Below are 19,615 nucleotides of genomic sequence, written 5' to 3' on the forward strand. Positions count from 1 at the left end.
CTAACTTTCTTTTCTTTTTATTTGTGTGTTACAGTATAAAAGTTAGTCCAACAATAACAGAGCAGAATGTCTAGTAAGCTGTGCTTTGTGGAACTGTTTGTGGTCTCATAAAATGTGATCGGGGTGGGAGCTCTTCGTTTTTCTCCTCTCTCTGACGCTATGGTTAAAAATAGCTCCCGTTTCTTTTCAATGACGCTGCGCAGCCGGGACGCACAGGACAAATAATAACAACAATAATAATAATAGTAATAATAATAACAGACACTTTGAGTATACAGCTTTTAATCATTATAATTGCACGCGGGAACTTTAATTTCCCTTTCTTAAGGCCACAAGTGTTCATACCGCTCCGTTTATTTTCAGATTAAGAGCATGATTGTCATTATAGAGAAGGAGTAACTGACTGATCTGAATGAGGAAAAACATAAGCGGTATGAGGAGGGAGGGAAACCGATACTGCGCTGTCTGGCCACCACCGCCTGAGCCAATGAGCGCCCTCAGAGGCTGCTCCGAAACTGCTGGGAGGCTGCATGGTTGGCAGGTGGACAAAAACACCGAGGAGAATTAAAACAGACAACAGACAACACACACACACACACACACACACACACACACAGAGCTTTCCCTGTGCGAGAGCTTTTCTATGAAACACCACAAGAAGTCAAGACAATTTAGTTTGGGTCGATCTTTTTTTTAATAATTTTTAAGGCCAAGTCATTGATAATGTCAAAGGTGAAATAAATACAGGGAAATCCATCCTTTAAAAGTATTTAAGGGACGGAAGAAGTACTTTAAATAAAAGCAGCAGTGGTCAACTATAAAATAAAAAGCACTCCAATGCAAGTAAAAAAAAAATCCTGCATTTCAAATTATACTCAAGTATTTGCAGCAAACTGTATGAAAAATAAAAGTCATCATTTGCAGTATATTCCCTTTTTTAGAAGTTTACATAATATAAACTGTAAGGCAAGTCTTAATATTGCATTATTAGTGATGCATCACCTTGTATCAGTTCTGTCAACTACTTTTTCTAGTGGTATCTGTAACTGCATTATCTTATATTCAGTAAGACTATGATTAACATGTGTGTGTAAAAGTGAATACTGAATGAAGTAGTATAACATGGGAATACTATTTAGAAGTACAATTACCTCAAAGTGCCACCATATTTGGAGTATCGATGGTCAGTGAACACATCGCACAGTGTGTGGGCTAAACATTCAGTCCACAGTCCCTAAAGAAATAATCCACAGCAGCATTAAAGTGTCTTTTTTCACAAGTGCTTTCAGTGCAACATAATCAATCAGCCCTTAACAAAAAGGCAGCAGAAAACCTGCGGACAGAGAGGCACATTTACAGCTGGAGCGGCGTGTGAACAATCAGAACTTCCTGTTGTGCAGCTCGGCAATCTGCCGCAGAGACTCTCTTTGGTTTGAGCTGAGTCGGGCCCTGCCGCTCACCTCCTGCCACAGAAGGGAACCGTAGGCGCTCACCGCCTGAGAGGGAGATGTTACAAATCAATAATTGGTTCAATATTCACTGCAAGAGTAATACAAAATAGAATAGACGGTAATAATGTTCTCACCATGTTGCTGATATCGACCATCAGCGGGCTCGATCTGTCCAGGTGAATGTTTAAGACGGTGGTTTCCACCCAGGCGTTATCCGTGTTCCTGCAGTCGTCCACATAACCCTCGAACACCTGAAACAGTGAAGGCAACTGTGAGTAAAAACCAACGAGGTTCAGGGTTCAAACTATCCTAAGAATCCTATCCTTATGAGAATACTTTATATCATATTAGAGGAAAAATACTTTATTCATTGATGAACATGTGTTTATAGGAAAATAGCTTTATTCACACTATATAATGTAAAGACAAGTTCACAGACACATTTACGCCTGCACACCATAAAAATGTTTTAGAAACACATTTTAAAACTTGATTTATAGGTAGACATAAACTTAAACATACAAAATGAGTTAGTTAACATGTAAATAAACTATTCTTAAGTTATGTCTGACAAAAACAATATTCTTTATAACCCAGAACTGTCATATAATAATACTGTGAGTGATTATTACTACAGATTTGCACATTTCTGAGGTGCTGGTGTGATTGTTCATGTTTTCTGGGTTCCCCATACATTATCAATTCGACAAAATAAGAAGTCAGACATAAAGCTGAATTTGTGCTGAAAAAGAAAGTGAAAATACCCAAATGTATCTGAAGAGATGAAGTGTTACCCTTATGATATATGATGAATGATGTCTGAGGTTTCTAGAGGAGGTCTTCTTGCCTCAGTCCACCATATTTATCTCAGTAAGAGTTGTCAAAATAATACAAATACTTGTTATACAAACACAATTTGGTTTCCATTAACCCTGCTAACTATTTTTGAGTCCCAATCTATAAATCAGTTCCACAAGACCTCTCAGCTAATGAAGCAAAGGGTTCTTCGTTGTGTCCCTTGCCACTCGCCATATGTTTTTTCTTAGGATGGCGAAGAAATGACCAACCCTAATTGACATCTGATTAGCTTGTTCGTTCACTGACCCTGACCTGTCAACAGTAAGGCAGTGAGTAGTAGTCAATCAGAGGCAAAGCAGTGGAGATCATACTTTCTCCATCCTTGGAAAAGAAAATGAACATCATGCTTAAAGTTTGACTTTCTTGGGGACAATCAAGCCTTTCCTGTCATGGCTCCTAATTACTGTCTCAGTGTTTAAATTGATAATCAAACGCAATTGTTTGTTTTAGTTCCTCTACTAACAGATTGTTGACGCGACTAAATGTAAAAACCAGGAGATACCCAACTCGTGGACCAGACCTACCTTTATTCCGTCTGATACTTTTTCATTTAGCTTTTCATACAGCGTCTTTCCCATGGTCCTCTTAAGAGTCACTGGCAGGACGTCAGTAGTTTGGACGGGTCCCTGAAGGGTTTCACAATCACAACAGAACCATATATTTAATTTGAACAGTTCTTAATGTAAATTTAAAGAAAACCTAAAGTGACTGAGCAGTCGGACTCACGGCAGGTAAAGCCAACAGTCCTTGGGTCTCTCCCAAAACCGCCAGGTACTCCAAAACAGATCGCTCGCTGTCTCGCCAGCTGTGAACCAATTTTCAAAGTATTAGATCACGCCATGCTATCTATCCATGCTGGTTTTTAAAAGCACTGAGAGGGCATGAGACGACCCACCGTGTAAGCACAAGGTCTACGTGCAGATTTGGACCGAGGCGGCTCAGTGTGCCTCGTCCTCTGATGCCCGTCCTCCCTTGTGGGTTTCTGATGACAGATGAGACACACATCAGACATACAGACATCTTACAAACATCTCTTGTTACTGAAAGTGATATTGATGCCTTGTGTATCTAATATCATACTTGTAATTATCTGAAGCCGCTACTTCTGATCTGCAATGAGAAAGAATCCATCAAATGAAAGAGATACAGATACATTACATCATTAGATTAAAAAAAAATCCTTTGTTGTCTTGACAAAAACACCCACAATGACTGCAAATATATTCACACACAAGCCTTATATGAACCAAACATTACGTGTGAGCTTCTCTTGGTAAAAACATACCCATCTACTTGGTCTTCACTGTCTTCAGAGGCGAAATAAATTGGCATGTATGAGCTGAAGCCGACCTGAAAAAAAAGAAAAAGATGAGATGAAAACCTGGAAATCTGGACTCATTAAACCCAAACAGCATGCTGTGACGCTCCGAGGACCAGCAGCTGGTGATTCAGTGTGTGTGAAGTACCTCCCATGGCACCTTCTCGTCAGGCACAGGGAAGCGCGTGACTTTGCTGCCTGGGTAATGAAACTGTCGGGCGTTCACGTGGAACCCGTCTTCTTTCTCTGATGTACTGACATACGTGTCAGGGGACTCGTCTGTTGTTGTTAATGCTGAGTAGAAGTGAAGGCAAACAAGTGGGAGAAGTGACATGTGAAATATTTGAAAAATGATGATAAAAATATGTGAACGAATGAAGAAGATGGTTGCTGACTCAGTGACTGTGCTTCTTTTGCTGCAAAACCCTGAGATTTCAGACTGTCCATAATCCACTGCAGGGCTCTGGCTGACTGGACGACCTGCGTGAGACAAAATAAAAGTGGGTCAAATACTGATGATGACGAAGATGACAGATTTTTACATCGGGGACATCTGGAAATAAAGTTCAGCAAACACGCGTTGGCGCGTCAAGACGTGCGTCATCTATTCTCTGCATCGCGCCACGCTCTATGATGTATGATGTGAGATGTTACAGACAGAGGTGCAACATTAGCGATAACCAAAATAAATCAGGTCACAACCTGCTCCTCTAGTCGAGCCAGTCTTTTCAACATGGCATCAGAGCTCTTCTCCTCTTCCCTCTCCAGCCGATCGCCTATGGTGGTAACCCTAAGGAAGCAAACAAGCAGAGTGTGAGGGTCTGGATTTACTTGAAAGTCACTCATAGAATAATTAAAGGTGCAGTATGTAAGAAATGGCCACCTGGGGGCAGCATATCACGAGAGACACCAACAACTGCTGCTATTTTAGCTCTAATTAGCCAGTTAGCTCAGTTAGCCGTGCAGTGCTCCAATCAGCAGACTTTACGATACAAAGACGTCTCGTCCCTAAGTCAAAATTCCTATTTCTTCAAACTGTTGATAATATTAGTTTATTTGTTCATGTGTTCATACACATTGCACCGTCCATGTTATATACTCTATACTCAGAGCATTTCAGCTTCATCAAATCTTAAAAAAATAAGTCAGACTGTGTTGTTGCTAAAAGGTAAAAATAGAAAAAAGTTTCTGAATGGTGTCTGTCCGTTAAATACTAAATTACAGCTTCCAGTCGATTGGCTTAGCTTAGCACAAACACTAGATGCAGGGGGAAACAGCTAGACTGGCTGTGTCCAAAGGTAACAAAATATCTGGGCACATCCCGAGTCTCTTAGGTTTGCATCCATGTCTCTGTCACCAGCATAATTTCCTGAGACGTCCTTTTAAGAGTCATTTGAAGGGACGTCCATCAGCAGAAATAAGAGCTCTGAGATGAACTACAAGATGGTGGACCGAAACGACTTTCAGTTAAAGCGAGGAGCGCAAAATATCACATAAGAGAACTGGGATGTCACCTCTGTTTCAGTCTTCGTGCTAATCTATTTTAAGCTTCTCCTTAATAAAACAAAAGAAGATGCTAAGAAGCTCCAAAGAGGTGCGGGGAACTGCAGAGTTAAAAAAAAATTAATGTCAGGGGTCACAAGATGATTGATGGGAAACAGGAAATAAATATTTTAAAAATTTTCTGGCTCAAAAACTGGATAGTTTCATCCCTACTCCTGACTTAAATGTTTTTAAGTGCGATGGCGAGTCCCACAAACAGTAGACAGCAGGACTCAGGAGAATGTACTGGGGTTCCCTCCTGTAGGATTTTACTTCTGGGCTGTGTCCAGGATGCGTCGCTCCATGCTCTGGCTCTGCTCCTGCTGAGTGGACTGCAGGTATCTGTCCTTCATCAAGGCCTCCCACGACAACAGCTCCTCTTCCTCACTCTCGAGAAGCTCGTTCTCTGAAAAACAGGGTCACATGCTATTTCAATACCTGACTTAGGCATCACTGTGCATGTGCACACAGACACAACAATTTCTATTACAGAAAAATTGGGATTATGTTCCACTAGAAATGGGACTTCTCTGGCACCTCTGCTGGCACACACTAAAGATAACGACGATATGATATGCTTTCTTCTTTGATTATAACGACAATTATTTGGCTCATAGTTTAGACACAGTTTTCATTTTCTGCTGCTAGGGATCATGGGAGTTGTCTTAATTGTTAAACAACCACCATTGCTGATGATAAATCTATCTGACGTGACTCAGGCAGAAAACAGGTTCACAGACGAGGTAATGATTCAAGTTTTTATTCACATTACATTCTGTCACTTTCTTCTTCATGCTCTCATGTATCGTCTGGCGTTTACCTGGAAGCTGTAGTGAGCGGCGATCAAATGAAATGCATTGTTACCTTGTTGGGTTAACTTGTGGATTTTTCAACAAATATATAACAAAAGTCTCGTCATTTTAAGATATTTCAACGCAGAAGTGTCACATTTTTATACATTTAATAGAGTGATGAATCTAAGACTTGTGCTGCATATGACCATGAAGCTGAATACTTACTGAACTCTTTGCATACGATGGGGGGCCTGCACAGCACCACGTTCCTGATGAAGATGTAAAGATGGCTGAGGATGATGAAAGGAGGAGGCGCAGCGGGGCGGCTGTGGTACTCCTTAATCAGCTCATATCTTTGAAATTTCCAGATTCTGTCAGTGTTGTCCTGAACTTCCTGGAACGTAAAGCTATGCAGGAAGAACAAAGAGAGACAAAGAGAGGACTAAGATCAGGACTCTCTTCGGACACAAAGGTGTGGAGGAGGAACACTCACTTGAAGATGGCTATGAGCAGGTTGAGCAGCAGTATGTTGGCAAAGAGCAGGTAAACACAGAGCATGATGATGGTGAGCCACTCAGGGAATGCTGGGGTTTGGCTTTCGTTCAGCACGGGACACTTTGGCTTCAGAGGATCGGTGCCATTCATACTGCAAGAGTTGAGGTCAAATCCGGAATCTGTGGCGGGCAAAGAAAGTTTCCATAGAGATAAATGTACACGAAAATGATTATTAAGATTTTTTTTTAACTGCACAAAACGATATAAAACTTTTTTCATCTTCACTCACATTCAATATTTTGGGGAAAATCCCCAAATATGATGAGGTACGGCTCATAAACTGCCCCGCGGAGGATCCAGTCTAGCCGATTGTCGTTGTGGATGAGGATGCCTTGTTTGGCCACACCGTACGCCACCACCCAGATACTCAGCAGGAACATGAAGAAGAACATATCCATCATCTAGAGGACAAAAATGTGGATGCATCTGTATGTCACGACTATAATAGGGCCACATATTTTAATCTAAAAACACCAGAAAACTGGATTCACCAGTCTAAGCATCACATCAACAAACACTTGATGGTATATTTTGCCGTTTCAGTGTCCAAGAGAAAGCTCTCTTGTTCCAGCTTTAGCGTCTACAAAAGCAATAATAAGCTCTCTGAAAGGTCATGAATGTACTAAATGTAACAAGCAGACCAGCTGCAGCAGTTTGTTCAAAAACACCTTTTATCTAACACCAGATGGAGACCCACTGAGGCAGAGGCCTCTTTCTGTGTTAGATAAAAGGTGTTTTGGAGCGTAGCATTCGGTGCTCCACTGTGTCTCCCACATTACATCAGGGCGGCATTTGCTATGTTTGGATGTAGCCCTCTCACCATCCTCTTCACAATGATGATTTTGGGTCCCAGGGTTTTGCTGATAGTGAAGATGGCCATGAGACGGAGGCAGAAGACCACAAAGTCGATGCAGAGGAGGACTTTACCCGCATAGAAGAGCACAGTCGTCAGCCTGAAATGGGAAAACTTGGAGATTCATAAATAACGCAGGGAGCACTTCCACGGTATTGTCAGGGAGGAGGGGAAACTTACCTAAGTGCAAGGCCAATGATAAAGAGGATGATGGACAGTACGTCTAAAATATTCCACAGGTCGTTGATGTACATTTTGGATTTCTTACGAAACCCGAAGCCATCAGGATCATGAAACAGCTGAGGCGATAAAGACAAATTAAAATGAGCAATTTGGGAAGCGAATATCTAGAATAAGGAATAGTCTGGATGTTGAGGCTCCTTTTCTTTTTGTGGTTTTTAGGGTGAAAGCTCAACTCTTTCCCTTCTCTCTTAATCTTCATTTCTTAGGACAGCTCAACATTGACAGGAAACAGGACAGGGGACCCGAGCAGTGACATGAAGCAAAGGGCCACAGGTCTGATTAGAACCCTGTATTTGTCAAACGTCTACAAAACAGGTATTCAGTCCACAGATGAAAGCACTTCAGCTGTTTTAGACGTCAGTATATCTTGATCTATTCTTCAATATTTACCGTCCAAGATGCACCCTCTCACCTGTCTGACCTCCTCGCACACCAGAGAGAGCAGCCAGATATAAAGCAGCAGCTCCAAAGGAGAGGGCAGGTCCTGGAAGTCGATCATCAGCACCACCGCGAACAGGAAGAGGAAGGCGAAGTAAGACACGATGTTCCAAAAAAACTTGACCTGCGGAGAGCTATACAAGCTCACCAGCTTGGACCAGCTCCTCAGAGGCTTCAGGCGCCTCAGGCTGGCGAGGTCACTGTGGATAGAAAGGTCGCTGTTGTCAGAGAGGACTTCATTTTCCATGTCTAAATATTTATTTTTCTCAGGTGACATTTTAGGACTCTGATTTCTTGTTTTCCGACAACTGACCTGCAAATGACGTCCGAACTGAAAATTTTAAAAAATAACAAAAGTTGTTTAAACATTAAGGTGTCTGCGAACTCTCACACAGTCTCTAAAGGTTCTTCACATGTTGTCAGTGTATAAAGACACGACTGTCTACTTACAGGCTACGAGAGTTTGTTCGCAGTGTGCTTCCAGTCACTTTCTCCACCGTCTTGATTTCCTCGTTCTTTGCAGTTTCTCTCTGGATGACTTCATCACGTCTAGGGAGAATCATAATTCAGAAAAAAAAAAGTCTCTCAAAAAGATGAAGCATTATTGTAAACTCGAGTCAAGTTAGAAAATGACAAAGGTTATGAATTATTTAATAGAAGGGAAAACAATGAAAGAGGTATTGCTGCCACCAGGTGGTGTCTACAAACAAATGGGTGCATTTTTGAGAGCATAGATGCACAACATTTCTTTAAAATTTGTATCTTATTTCAGTTAATTTTGTGAGTGCACATTACCTTTTTAGATAGTTTTTTTCTTTTTTAAGTCTTGTTTTTAGTTTTATTTCAGTTAACTGAATGTTTTTTTCACACCCAGTTTATGTTGTTGGTTTAATTTCACATTTCAATAACCTTGGTCGGACCAAGTCACAGTATCCTTATTTTGTTAAATTGTGTGACAGATGAGCTGAATCAACGTGGTCATAATTAGCTACAAGTGAAGTTTGTCTCATCTCGCATTAATCGTGTTGACGTATTGTCTTTGTTGCAATAAGAAAAATGACTTTTTTGTGTGTCTTTAGAAAGCAAAATATTTGATATATGCTTTTTGGTATGAAGTCTGTCTGACCTCCTTTAAAGCAGCCATAATTACTACAAGTCAGCAACATATTAATTTGATTAAGCTCTGACGCTACACCCGTCATTGTGGCCTGTCACTCATATCATTCATAGCTCTATGCAAGTGCCAGTCTTGCTGTGATCTCTTATAAGAGATTACTAAAGGCAGTGACATCTTGTGCTCACCCGACAGGCTGATAAAACTCACCTGAAAACCAGAAAGCTGGTGTAGATGAGTGGGAAGAAAACCATGCAGACCATCACTCTCCACACAGGGTTGTCCACTGAGAGCTCACCACACCAGATCTGCGTCAGAAGAGCCTTAAAGACGGACATGTTATCAGACTGGGTCGTCCTGAAATCTTATATACTCTGGGTGTCAAAATGAAATGTTTCATTCCCCAAGTTAAAATTAATTGATGAGTTTTTCTACTAATGCAGAACAGTTTGTGTGTGCGGTCAATGTCCACACAGACTTACCACCAACCTCTCAGTGTGTTAAAAGAAATCCCCCTGAAGATAAATCTGAATGCTTTATCTCTACCTGAACACCTGACTGAGCTACAAAGCTTTTATCATCGGCCTCCAGCGCCAGCCTCAGGCACGTCGTCCTCCCCCAAAGCGGTGACGCATGAACCAACAACTTCCGAGCCCGGTCTTCGTCACTGTTGTGGCACTGACTGAAGACACCTGGAACACACAGACACACACACAGAAAGTCAAATGCTTACCTTGTAAAATCGCTTTATTTTACATCTGTAAACCCACACATTACATCTGTGGTGTTATACCGATGGCGTGTTTCTCATAGTGATTGGCGAGCTCTTTCATTTCCTCAGCCTCGTCTGCATCACTTCCTTCCGCCGCCAGCTTCTTCAGGATCTGACTGGCGGCCAGGGCGGCAGACATGCAATCCCTGCACTGTGAATGTAAAGACACACAAAGAAGGCCGGTCACGTAGACCTACAACACACAAACAAGTGTTTTCAAACTTTCTTTGTTAGGGGTGTTTTGATCACCTGCTCCCAGGCAATTTCAGCCAGCTCCTTATTGTTTTGCACGATGGCCCAAAGGAAAAGGTCTCTGCCCGGGTCTCTCGGTGCTTCAGCAACGGCCTCCCTGAGTGCAGCCTGTGATCCTGCCTGACTTTTAGACAGCTAAAGGAAAAGTGAAGGATTTCAGAAATATCTAATCCAACACCAAATCCTCTCAAGATACGCCACCCTCCCTTAAAACTAGTGGCAAGACACTGATTTTGGTGGGAAAATTCTGAATCCAATACCCCTTTTTTTGCCTGCAGGTCAAGTAGTATAGAAAGTTTTTCAATGATAGAAAATCACACAGGATAATAAAACCTCCAGCTCCCGGAATAAAAACTAAGTAAATTACATAACATCATGGTTTTAAGAAGCTGCAACCAACAGATGTTTGACATTTTTGCTTTCAAAATGGTTGGAATGTCCACTCAATTATCAATCAATTATCAATAGTTGCCAGTTTAGCTGTTGTAACATGTTGAAACAGACTCACTGATGAAGATGAATCCTCTATAGACATGTTGAACTGGTTTATCGTGGTGGAGGGAAGGTAGAGGGGCTGGGTGAAACTGCCCAGCAGGTGGCGCACCTCGCCAGACACGTGAGTCATGGTGATCAATTCACCCGAGTGATTTCGAGACCTGATGCCGATCACCCGCCTCCTGATGCGGCTTGAATTTTGGACCCGCTTGGCCAGTTTACCAAGAAAGAAGCAGCCGGGCATCTCTTTGTAGAGCTCGCACAGAGTCTCCTCCTCCTGCAGGAAATCCCTCAGATTCACACCGTTCTCCAGCAGCAGACGCACAAACTGAGGTTTGTTGCCAACCAGGGCTGACAACATGGCCCAGTGGAGGTCACTGGACTGGATGGGAACAAGCCAGTAGAACAGGACACAGTGAGAAATATGACAGCTTGTGTTTCAGCAAAGTGACTGCTGGCTCATTTATGTCAGGTGCTCTTTTGTTTGGACATCGCTAAACTACCCTTTCTTATCCTCTGCTCCTTGTGTCATAACGTTTAGTGATGCAATGTTTTATGTTTTGAGGCCCATGGTGGCTTACTAGTATTGTAGAAATGTACACCACTCAAACATTTTGTTGTGATCTCACAGGATTTTGAGGAAATACTTTACAATCACTCACCTTCCAGTGGCTCTCCTCAGTGAAGATCTCAGTCTCAGCTATGTCCACTCGGTTCCAAGCTATAGCCAGCTCCAGCTGCCTCTTCCAGCAGTCGATTCCCAGTGATTCGCTGGTCCTCGAGGCTGAGTGGAGAATTTAGAGCGACACAATTTATGTGACTCTTTACCAATTCTCTTTAGGTTGAGTGGAAAGATTTACTGACTGCTGGAGAGATGACTCTGTTACGAGACAGTCTTTCAACACAACAGATCAACCACTCTCCAAGGTGCTTTTTACTGTAAAATGACACAAGTGAATCAATGAAATAGTTCAGTGTTTAATTTGTTTTTTGCAACCAACAGTTCAAAACTAGGGATGCATGATATTAGATTTTTGCTGCATTTTTTTCCCCATGTAAGTGCAGAGAACATAAAGTCTCTCCTGGAATGGAATTAACATGTTATTATGCACGTACTTACCGTACACTGCTTTTCATAATGTCCAAATTCACGGAGCAAAATAAATAACACTACTGATAGCTACACTCAATGACTAATCAATCGTTAAATCTGCTTTTCATTTTCTTATAGTCAAACTCATGGTTTCAGCACCATTACATACCCTGGGATCAGAGGTTGTAACAGTGACGTGCACCATAAAATGTTATCTGAACAACTACGCTGCATGATCAAGCAGCAAATAGCAAGACTTCATTCCACTATGAATGTTGTGGCTGCAGAGACAGTGCCTGTCCTCAATGATGGAGCCTGGAAATGCATTTTCATCACTCCATTACTGGAACTTAGCGATGGAAACTATGGGCAAAGCAGTTTAGCTATAATGATGAATCATCACGATCAAAACCATGAGTCCAGTGCGTCGGACTCGCATGTCGCTTGAAGCACTTTGGCTTAGTTTACTTTAATAAGAAAATGCATTAAGCTTGCTCTAAATGGTTTTCATCCATCTCTCGCATGAGGAAGAATATTTAAGTGTAGCTATCAATGTCTCTCTGTAAAGAAAATAATCGTTATGATTAAAATATCTGCAAGAATATCGCTGCTGTCTCTCTGATCTACGTACATTTGATACCAAAGTCCAGTCACTTAGTTTACTGAGAGGCAATATAATCTTTGTCTAAGAGCTGGTTCGGCACAAAGCCTCTCTATCTTCATACATACTCCGTCTTGTTCACCTCCAGTTAGTCCAGTCAGGTACCGAATCCTTACCTTTGAGCAGTGCTTGGAGGATAGCTACATCCACATCCCCTTGATCGTCATCGCTTATTCTGAAGACTGTCAGCAATTGAGACATCCTGATGATGTCCTGAATCTGCCACAGAAAGCAGACAAAACATGCATTACAGTGTTTCACAGAACAAAAATACAAAAATCAGAAACTAACATAGAACACAACATTACAACAATAACCATCAAAGACATACGTTTAACTACTGAGTGCCTCAGAAATTACTCATAATAAAAGATATAAATACATATGCATAGCAACAATATGCAAGTGACACACGTATATTGCAATAATTTACTACAAAACATTTCATCCTCACAGAAAAAAAGGTCAATAAGAGCAATAAATATCTGGTGGGCAAAATCAAACCTAATGGCAGACTAACCCAGCCATCGATTAAACTCTATTTATATATCACCTTTCAAACAAATCAAATGCGATTCAAAATGTTTTTGTCAAAGTTTGTCCAATCAGGTGCATCCAGGAAGTGTTTGTGTGGTTGTAGAAGGAGGAAGCCCTGTCCAAAGGCATGTTTTGGATGAATGCTCTCTGCTTCTGGATTTAAAACCAGATCAACATCTGCGGCTTGTTTGGAACTTTTCTCTTCTATTACACAAAAAAGTTCACTGAAATGTGTTTCGGTGAGGCAACAAACAAGACATGAAGCTGCTGAATCTCTCTTCATTCTAGATCAACAATAGTAAGTTTAAAGGTCTGTTGGGAGTTTCCAGAGTTATTGAGATGAGCTGGACCCCCCGGATTATTCCCCTGAAGTAGCCTTGACCTCTACTTTATGTTTATGGAGACCAGGCGATGTGATGCTCTTTCTCTTGCTATGCAACATGGCGCTACCAGAAAGCAAGGATGTTTAACTAGATCATGAACGGGGAGGGAAATGATGAATCCATTAGTCTTGTTTGTAAGAAAGAGTTTGGTCTGTTGTTGTTGTTGAGGCCGTCAGTATGTCTACGAACCTTCTTGGTCCATTCTATGATCTTGAGGTCGGGGAACCTTTCATACTCTTCGCCAAAGAACTTTTTCATTAACTGGTGGATGAGGGCGATGGTGATCCGGCCTGGTGGCAGCCCTGCCACCTGAGCGATCACATCTGCTATTCTCCCAGAGCCCTCCAAGATCACACACGGTGTACTGTTCAGCATGGCGTTATAGATGGTCTGAGAGGAGACACACAGGACAGTCAGACAAGATGAAGCCCAGAGACAGAGAGAGAGCGAGATCAACTGCTGACTCACATTTAGAGTGCCTGGTCCCCCATCCAAAACCACACACACCACAGGGATGGTCACGCCGCTTTCTGGGGGTTAGATGATAAAAATCAATATTAAAAGCCGGGGCAGATAAACAGAATCAGATTTGAGATGCTATCTGTGATGGCATGCTGCTCTTGAAGGCACCGCCTCAGCTATTTTTAACCTTTGTTTCCAAGACGCTTCCCAGCGATGCACTTCTCCAGACGGCTCCGCAGCTCAATCTCCACTCCATATTGTCCCTGAGTCCCATCGTCCACCAGCAGGAAGTGGGTGTGGTTGTTATCGAGGCAGGAGAGTCGGCCTTGGCCCTCAATGTCCATCACATAATGGGCTGGGAAACAACCCTGCAGAAAAGGAGGAGGAGGAGGAGGAGGAGGAGAGGCAGAAGATGACTGTAAACTAGCAGCTAATTAATCTTACCACGAGATAGACACAAACCACATGTGTAAATGTGTTTATCCAACCTCTGGATGCACCAGAGCATCCCTGTTGTGAATTATTCCCCACGTTGCTACTCCGATGGCCACGATTTGACCCTGCGTGGAGCTGCTCAGGGCGTAGTCCCTCACAGCCCGCCCGACATGCTTCATCACACCAGTATGTGTGCCACCAGTGATGATCCATGCACCTGTTTACAACACAGCATATGTCCCAATTCAATACTGTACATAAACCATATGTCTACATATTGTTGGCCAAATTCTACATTCACAGTCAGCAACTGTACAACAATATATGCCAAGAAATACGTCAAAACCAACAAATATTATTGCTGAGCATGTCACTCTAAAAACATGGACATTAAAGGAATAGTTAGACATTTTCAGACATCAATTCTCTGCTGGTTGCAGAAGGAAGTCACTGCTCCCAGCCGAGACATAGTTCCAACACATAACAGGAAGATTGTGTTGTCTGTCTACTTGCTTCAGGTCTTCATGCTAAGCTAAGCGAACGGGCTGCTGGCTGCACTGTTCGGACAGATGTGAGACTGGTGTCATCTCCTCAACTAACTCTCTGTAGTAAAGAGTAAAAGCACATTTCTCAAAATATCAAACTGTTCCTTTCATATACAACGTGAACAGCTCTCCCTCTTGCATGAAGGCTCTCCACAAGAAGCTAACTCCAGGTCCCATCGATGTTCGGCAGTAAGGTCCGGCTCTAAACTCTGTACAAGCCAGTTCATTTCTATGTTAAATGCATGCATAGCATCCAAATGTATCTTTACAGAGTGTATTGAATTTGTTATTTATATTGCTTTATTTAGATACACAATTTTTGTTATAGATTTATTATATTTTGTTAAGGAGATCCAACACCTAGTCTTGCCTGGGTAGTTTTTTCTTGAGTAATCCTATATAGGAGGACAGGCTTAGAGCTCAGATGGCCCGATGGAGCGCATGTCTGAGGTGCACAGAGTGTTTAACCACAAACTAGAAAAGAGATGCCCAAACTACATAACTGCACATGTTCTCATAAAACACGTGTTTTTAATGCACTCTGTGACTAATCACACACACTGACCTGTGGTCTGGGCCACTTTAATGAGACCTCTGTGGAAGACCGTCTTGAGACGAGCCTTCAGGTAGAAGTTCTTGGCTCCTCCGGTCACTGAGATTAGCAGGTTGGGAGGGGAAAGTTTCCACTGATCGGTCAATAACTGGTACAGGATTTCAGGGCTGGTGTCTGTGGACACTCGCGCATACTGGAGAGTGGACACAAAGGCAAGGATAAGTGTAAGGATACAAGCACTCCTGTACTGTTACTGTAGTGGGGAGAAAGGATGGTTTCACCTGGCCAGTCTTTTGTCCCAAACCACCAAAGCTGATGTCTCCAAAAGCATCGGTGGGGACTTCACGGATGTGTCTGTGTCTGTCCCACGACTCGCCTGTGAAGTCCTCCGGCTTGATGGCTTCATCCACATGATCGGTCTTAGAGTAGCCACACTTGCATACATCCGCTCTGGTGGAGAAACAAAAGCTAATACTTGTAGGCACAGCGACTGAGAGAGATGTCTCCTCTCACATAAATACATCAGAGGGTGGATGCTATAGTATCTCTGAGTCACTGTGCTGCAGCAGCACTACAAGGTCAGTTCACACATTCATCAGCACCGTTGCACAGAGCAGTTCATCCTACCTGACACCTTTTTCAAAGAAGCAGCACTCCCTCTTGTTGACGTTCTCCCTGACCCAGGCGGCAAACGTGCAGCGCTGGAAAGAAGGCGAGAGAGAAAAGTGCTTAGAGGCTTTGACAGCACTGAGTGCCAGAGTGTGAACCAGCCGTGAATCCCCCTCAGCTTCACCCATTCTGGAGGCAACATGGGGGGGTTACGGTGCACAGATCTGCCTCCGGCTGAGAGCTGAATGCATGACAGAGAGAGAGGAGCCTCTGCAGTCAGAGCTGTGGGTGCTGGCTCAACCTCAGCACTGCATCAGTGATGTCAGAGCTGAGCACACTGCTGAAACCTGATTAAAGCTTCCAATGTACGGGACAAAGAGTAGCAAGGAGCAAGATCTGGATCGATAGATAACTGCATCACTGAGACTGGATTACTTACATGCCGATGCTGAATTCATTCAAAAAACAGGAATATAAACAATCTGCCTTTAACTAAACAGCCTCTGTGTTCTTCACAGGATCATTCCAAATACATTGAAGTCAAATCAAATTAAATCAAATCAAACTAATTCATCTTGTCTTTTTCTATTCTGCATTTTTTTTTAACAGCAAGAAGAGTATTTCTCGTTGCAAACGGACAAAACCTGTGTTTGAGTTAACAGCAAATGGTTCTTTAATCTGCTGATTGTTTAATGATGATTAGATTGTTGCATCAGAAGTAAGGGGCGATCACTCACCTTTTTAAAACAAGAAACCGCTTGTTTCAGCTGAAGTGTTTTCCCCTGGAGCTGCTTGATCGTTTGCTGCGGTTGGATCCTGTTCTCAAATTTTTGCAGCATTTCTGAGGAAGGGGAAAAAATAAATTAACATCAGTTAAAAGCTTCTGCTTGGAAGGAGTAACCCGAGCTCCTTGTGGAGGAAGTGACTAGAGGCAGAGCATCTTGTCTATTAACAAATCTATAAAACCTGCAGAGACTTTAGACTTTAGCCTCTTTCTCGCTCTCATGTGATCCGTTCTGCATTGTCTTTACTTTGTCCACTGAGGACCCTGGAAGAACAGGAAACCATCAACTCCAACTAACTGATCTTTAGTTAAGTACCTACAGTAAACCTACAATACCACATATTTAAAATCCACACTAACCCGTTGATTCATTCATTGGAATCAATCCCTCTCCGTCTCAACTGGACAGAGAGAGAGAGAGAGGCAGTAACCGCACTGTACAATGACTCCACCCTCTACAAAACTGAATTAACTTCCTCTTCTTGTAACTTCCAAACATCTGATGTCCTAATAAAAAACATCAAACCAATCTGTGAGGAGTCTGACTCCAGCTGGAGGAGAGAGAAAGACAACTCATTAAGACAAATAGAATCAGTTGTCAGGGTTTACATTACCCATCTTGCTGCTTTCTTGTGGCCGTTCTTTCACTTGGATAAACGTCAGCAACAACATGAAGTCTTTCCTGTTGTCCGACTGGAAAAAACACTCTCTGTTTTCTGCAGGTGCGTGTGGAAGTGCTGTGTATTTTATGTCCTTCGCTAGGCGTTACAGCAATTGTTGCCAGGTGACCCCTCCAGAGTATTCAACTGTAGGGATCTTGTTACTGACTGGAGCTCTGGTTGGCTCGGCAGCTGATACATACATGTCTTAGTACGGTTCAGTCGTTGAAACAGGATGAATGTGTTGTATCTGTGTTTGAAGAAAGTTAAGAAGCCCAGTAAATATCCAGGTTTGAACTCAGATCCAAAAGTTCACATTAATTCCTGGTTAACAACCTTTTTTTCTCTGATGTCCCCCGACAGCCCTGACAGATTAACTACACCTTCATCAACACCACCTGTCATTGTTTAACTGTGTTCATTTGAATTGATTTTAAACCCGATGTTATGATTTTATTTCATACAGTTGAACTAAAAATGTTCAGATGAGTTTGGTCTACTCTACTTTGCTGGACATTTCAGGCATTTATTTGAGCTATTTTAACCATTATTCATTATTTCTATTTACACTTTTTCCTTTACTTGTCCCTCGGAGACAAATAAAGTTTTTCAATTGAATTGAATTGGATCTATCTGTTTTTAACCATTTATCAGTGGCTTTTAACCAACATTCAAGCATTTACTCATTATCTTCAGCTATTTCCACAATCTATGACTTAAGCTTTTAGTTTCATAGGATTTTTCCTTTAGCTAACTATTTCAACTGTTTATCCATTACCTTACGATAACTATGTCAACTATTTAATCGTCTAATGAGTAGCCTACTTTTAGCTAACGCCAACTTTTTCAACAGTTTATCAGTTAACTTACCTTAAAGACGTCATGTTATGCTTTTGGGGTTTTTGCATATCCTTCATTGTGTTATGATGCATTTCAATGCATGTAGAAGGTTTGCAGAGAGAAAAAGCTGACACCAAAACACCACAATTCAAGAGTTCCCAGTCCGGAAAGCTAGCTGCAGGGATAACTGAGCTAACTAGCTAACAGCATCTAGTTAGCAGCAGTTAGCTGTTAATCCAGTGATATGCTGCACCCTATTTCTAATAAGTGTTTGACAGGTGGCCAATTCAGGCCAATTTAAAGTTAATAATCACAGTCATTTATTAAATAATTTTAACTGACTATTTGAACCATTTATCCTTTAAGGTTTACCCACTTGAACAATTAATCCACAACTTTTAGCTACTTATTTCATTTGCTTTGCTAACTATTTACACTGTTTAGCCATTTATTTGAGCTAATATAATATCTTTAGCCATTTACTTTTTAGCTATTTAAACTCTTGGCTGATACTTTTAGCTGACTATTTCAACCATTTAAAGCTTACTTACTTGAACAATTCATCCAATACCTTTAGCTTCTTCATCTCCCCATTACTGAGGACATGTGAGTAGGTGGTAGGGGTGGGCGGATTGATCCAAATATCGATAGTATCGATACAGAGGTGAGTATTGGTATCGGATCGCTACTAGTGTGATGAGATCGATATTTTTGTTGTAGTTTTTCTTCTATAAATTCAGCAAATCACTCGTATTTCTTCACAGAGTTTGTGTGAGTGCAGCGCTCCTCTTCATTTCTCTCACTCCACTCACTCAGGTTGACTGTAACTGGAACTCAAAAATATATACTTATATTGATATAAAGCCTACCTCAAACCTGAAGTATGAATATGGCAGAATATAATAACCCCTTAGTGTATCTGTTGAAGGAACATCAGTATTTCTATTTAGGTTACATGGAGATAGGTTATAGATTTAATTAAGTTAAATACAATTTTCTTATATGGCTAAAATCTTTGTCCTGTGTTTTATCGTTATCATAATCATGATCAGGAATTTTCAAGTGAAAAGTATCAGTATCGGTATCGGTATTGGCAATATTGTAATTACTTGGTATCAGATCAATACCAAAATTTGCAGTATCGCCAGCCCCTAGTAGGTGGGAGGTCACAAACTCAATCTACACGTGACATCTTTGGCGGTAAAGGTGTCACTGTAGATTGAGTTTGTCCAGTTATCATGAAATTGTCATTTTTTCCTAAGCAGTTTTAATGGCATATGGACATGTTAGCAGTTAGCATAGCTCCCTACTAAAAACACTAAAATTAAAAGCTCCCTGATAAACTCAAGTGTTTGATTATTTTGTTTTG

At 41.7% G+C, this 19,615-nt stretch overlaps 1 protein-coding gene across 5 annotated transcripts; it reads right to left on the reverse strand.

Moving 5' to 3' along the window:
• Positions 1-670: 670 nt before the first annotated feature.
• trpm2 (transient receptor potential cation channel, subfamily M, member 2) lies at positions 671-18,845 on the reverse strand. Of its 5 annotated transcripts, none has more exons than XM_030427268.1 (36): positions 18,798-18,844; positions 17,362-17,656; positions 16,701-16,804; positions 15,982-16,055; positions 15,636-15,804; positions 15,367-15,547; positions 14,310-14,473; positions 14,009-14,189; positions 13,828-13,889; positions 13,549-13,749; positions 12,556-12,658; positions 11,348-11,469; positions 10,699-11,067; positions 10,188-10,325; positions 9,960-10,089; positions 9,713-9,858; positions 9,377-9,489; positions 8,503-8,601; positions 8,366-8,383; positions 8,027-8,252; positions 7,552-7,670; positions 7,339-7,471; positions 6,748-6,919; positions 6,457-6,637; positions 6,189-6,370; positions 5,443-5,575; positions 4,330-4,417; positions 4,023-4,107; positions 3,776-3,921; positions 3,595-3,659; positions 3,390-3,419; positions 3,205-3,291; positions 3,036-3,114; positions 2,834-2,935; positions 1,586-1,702; positions 671-1,496 (listed from the first exon to the last, which is right to left on the reverse strand). In XM_030427268.1, exons 2-36 carry the CDS (start codon positions 17,417-17,419, stop codon positions 1,380-1,382), a joined length of 4,494 nt encoding a protein of 1,497 aa, XP_030283128.1. In that variant the 5' UTR covers positions 17,420-17,656; positions 18,798-18,844; the 3' UTR covers positions 671-1,379. The 5 variants fall into 5 exon arrangements, with proteins under 5 accessions (XP_030283128.1, XP_030283129.1, XP_030283130.1 ...); XM_030427269.1 differs by lacking the exon at positions 18,798-18,844 and adding an exon at positions 18,277-18,420; XM_030427270.1 differs by lacking the exon at positions 8,366-8,383 and having other exon boundaries at positions 18,798-18,845.
• Positions 18,846-19,615: the final 770 nt, after the last annotated feature.

The sequence above is a fragment of the Sparus aurata genome, chromosome 9 (assembly GCF_900880675.1).
Source record: "Sparus aurata chromosome 9, fSpaAur1.1, whole genome shotgun sequence".
Classification (NCBI taxonomy): Eukaryota; Metazoa; Chordata; class Actinopteri; order Spariformes; family Sparidae; genus Sparus; species Sparus aurata.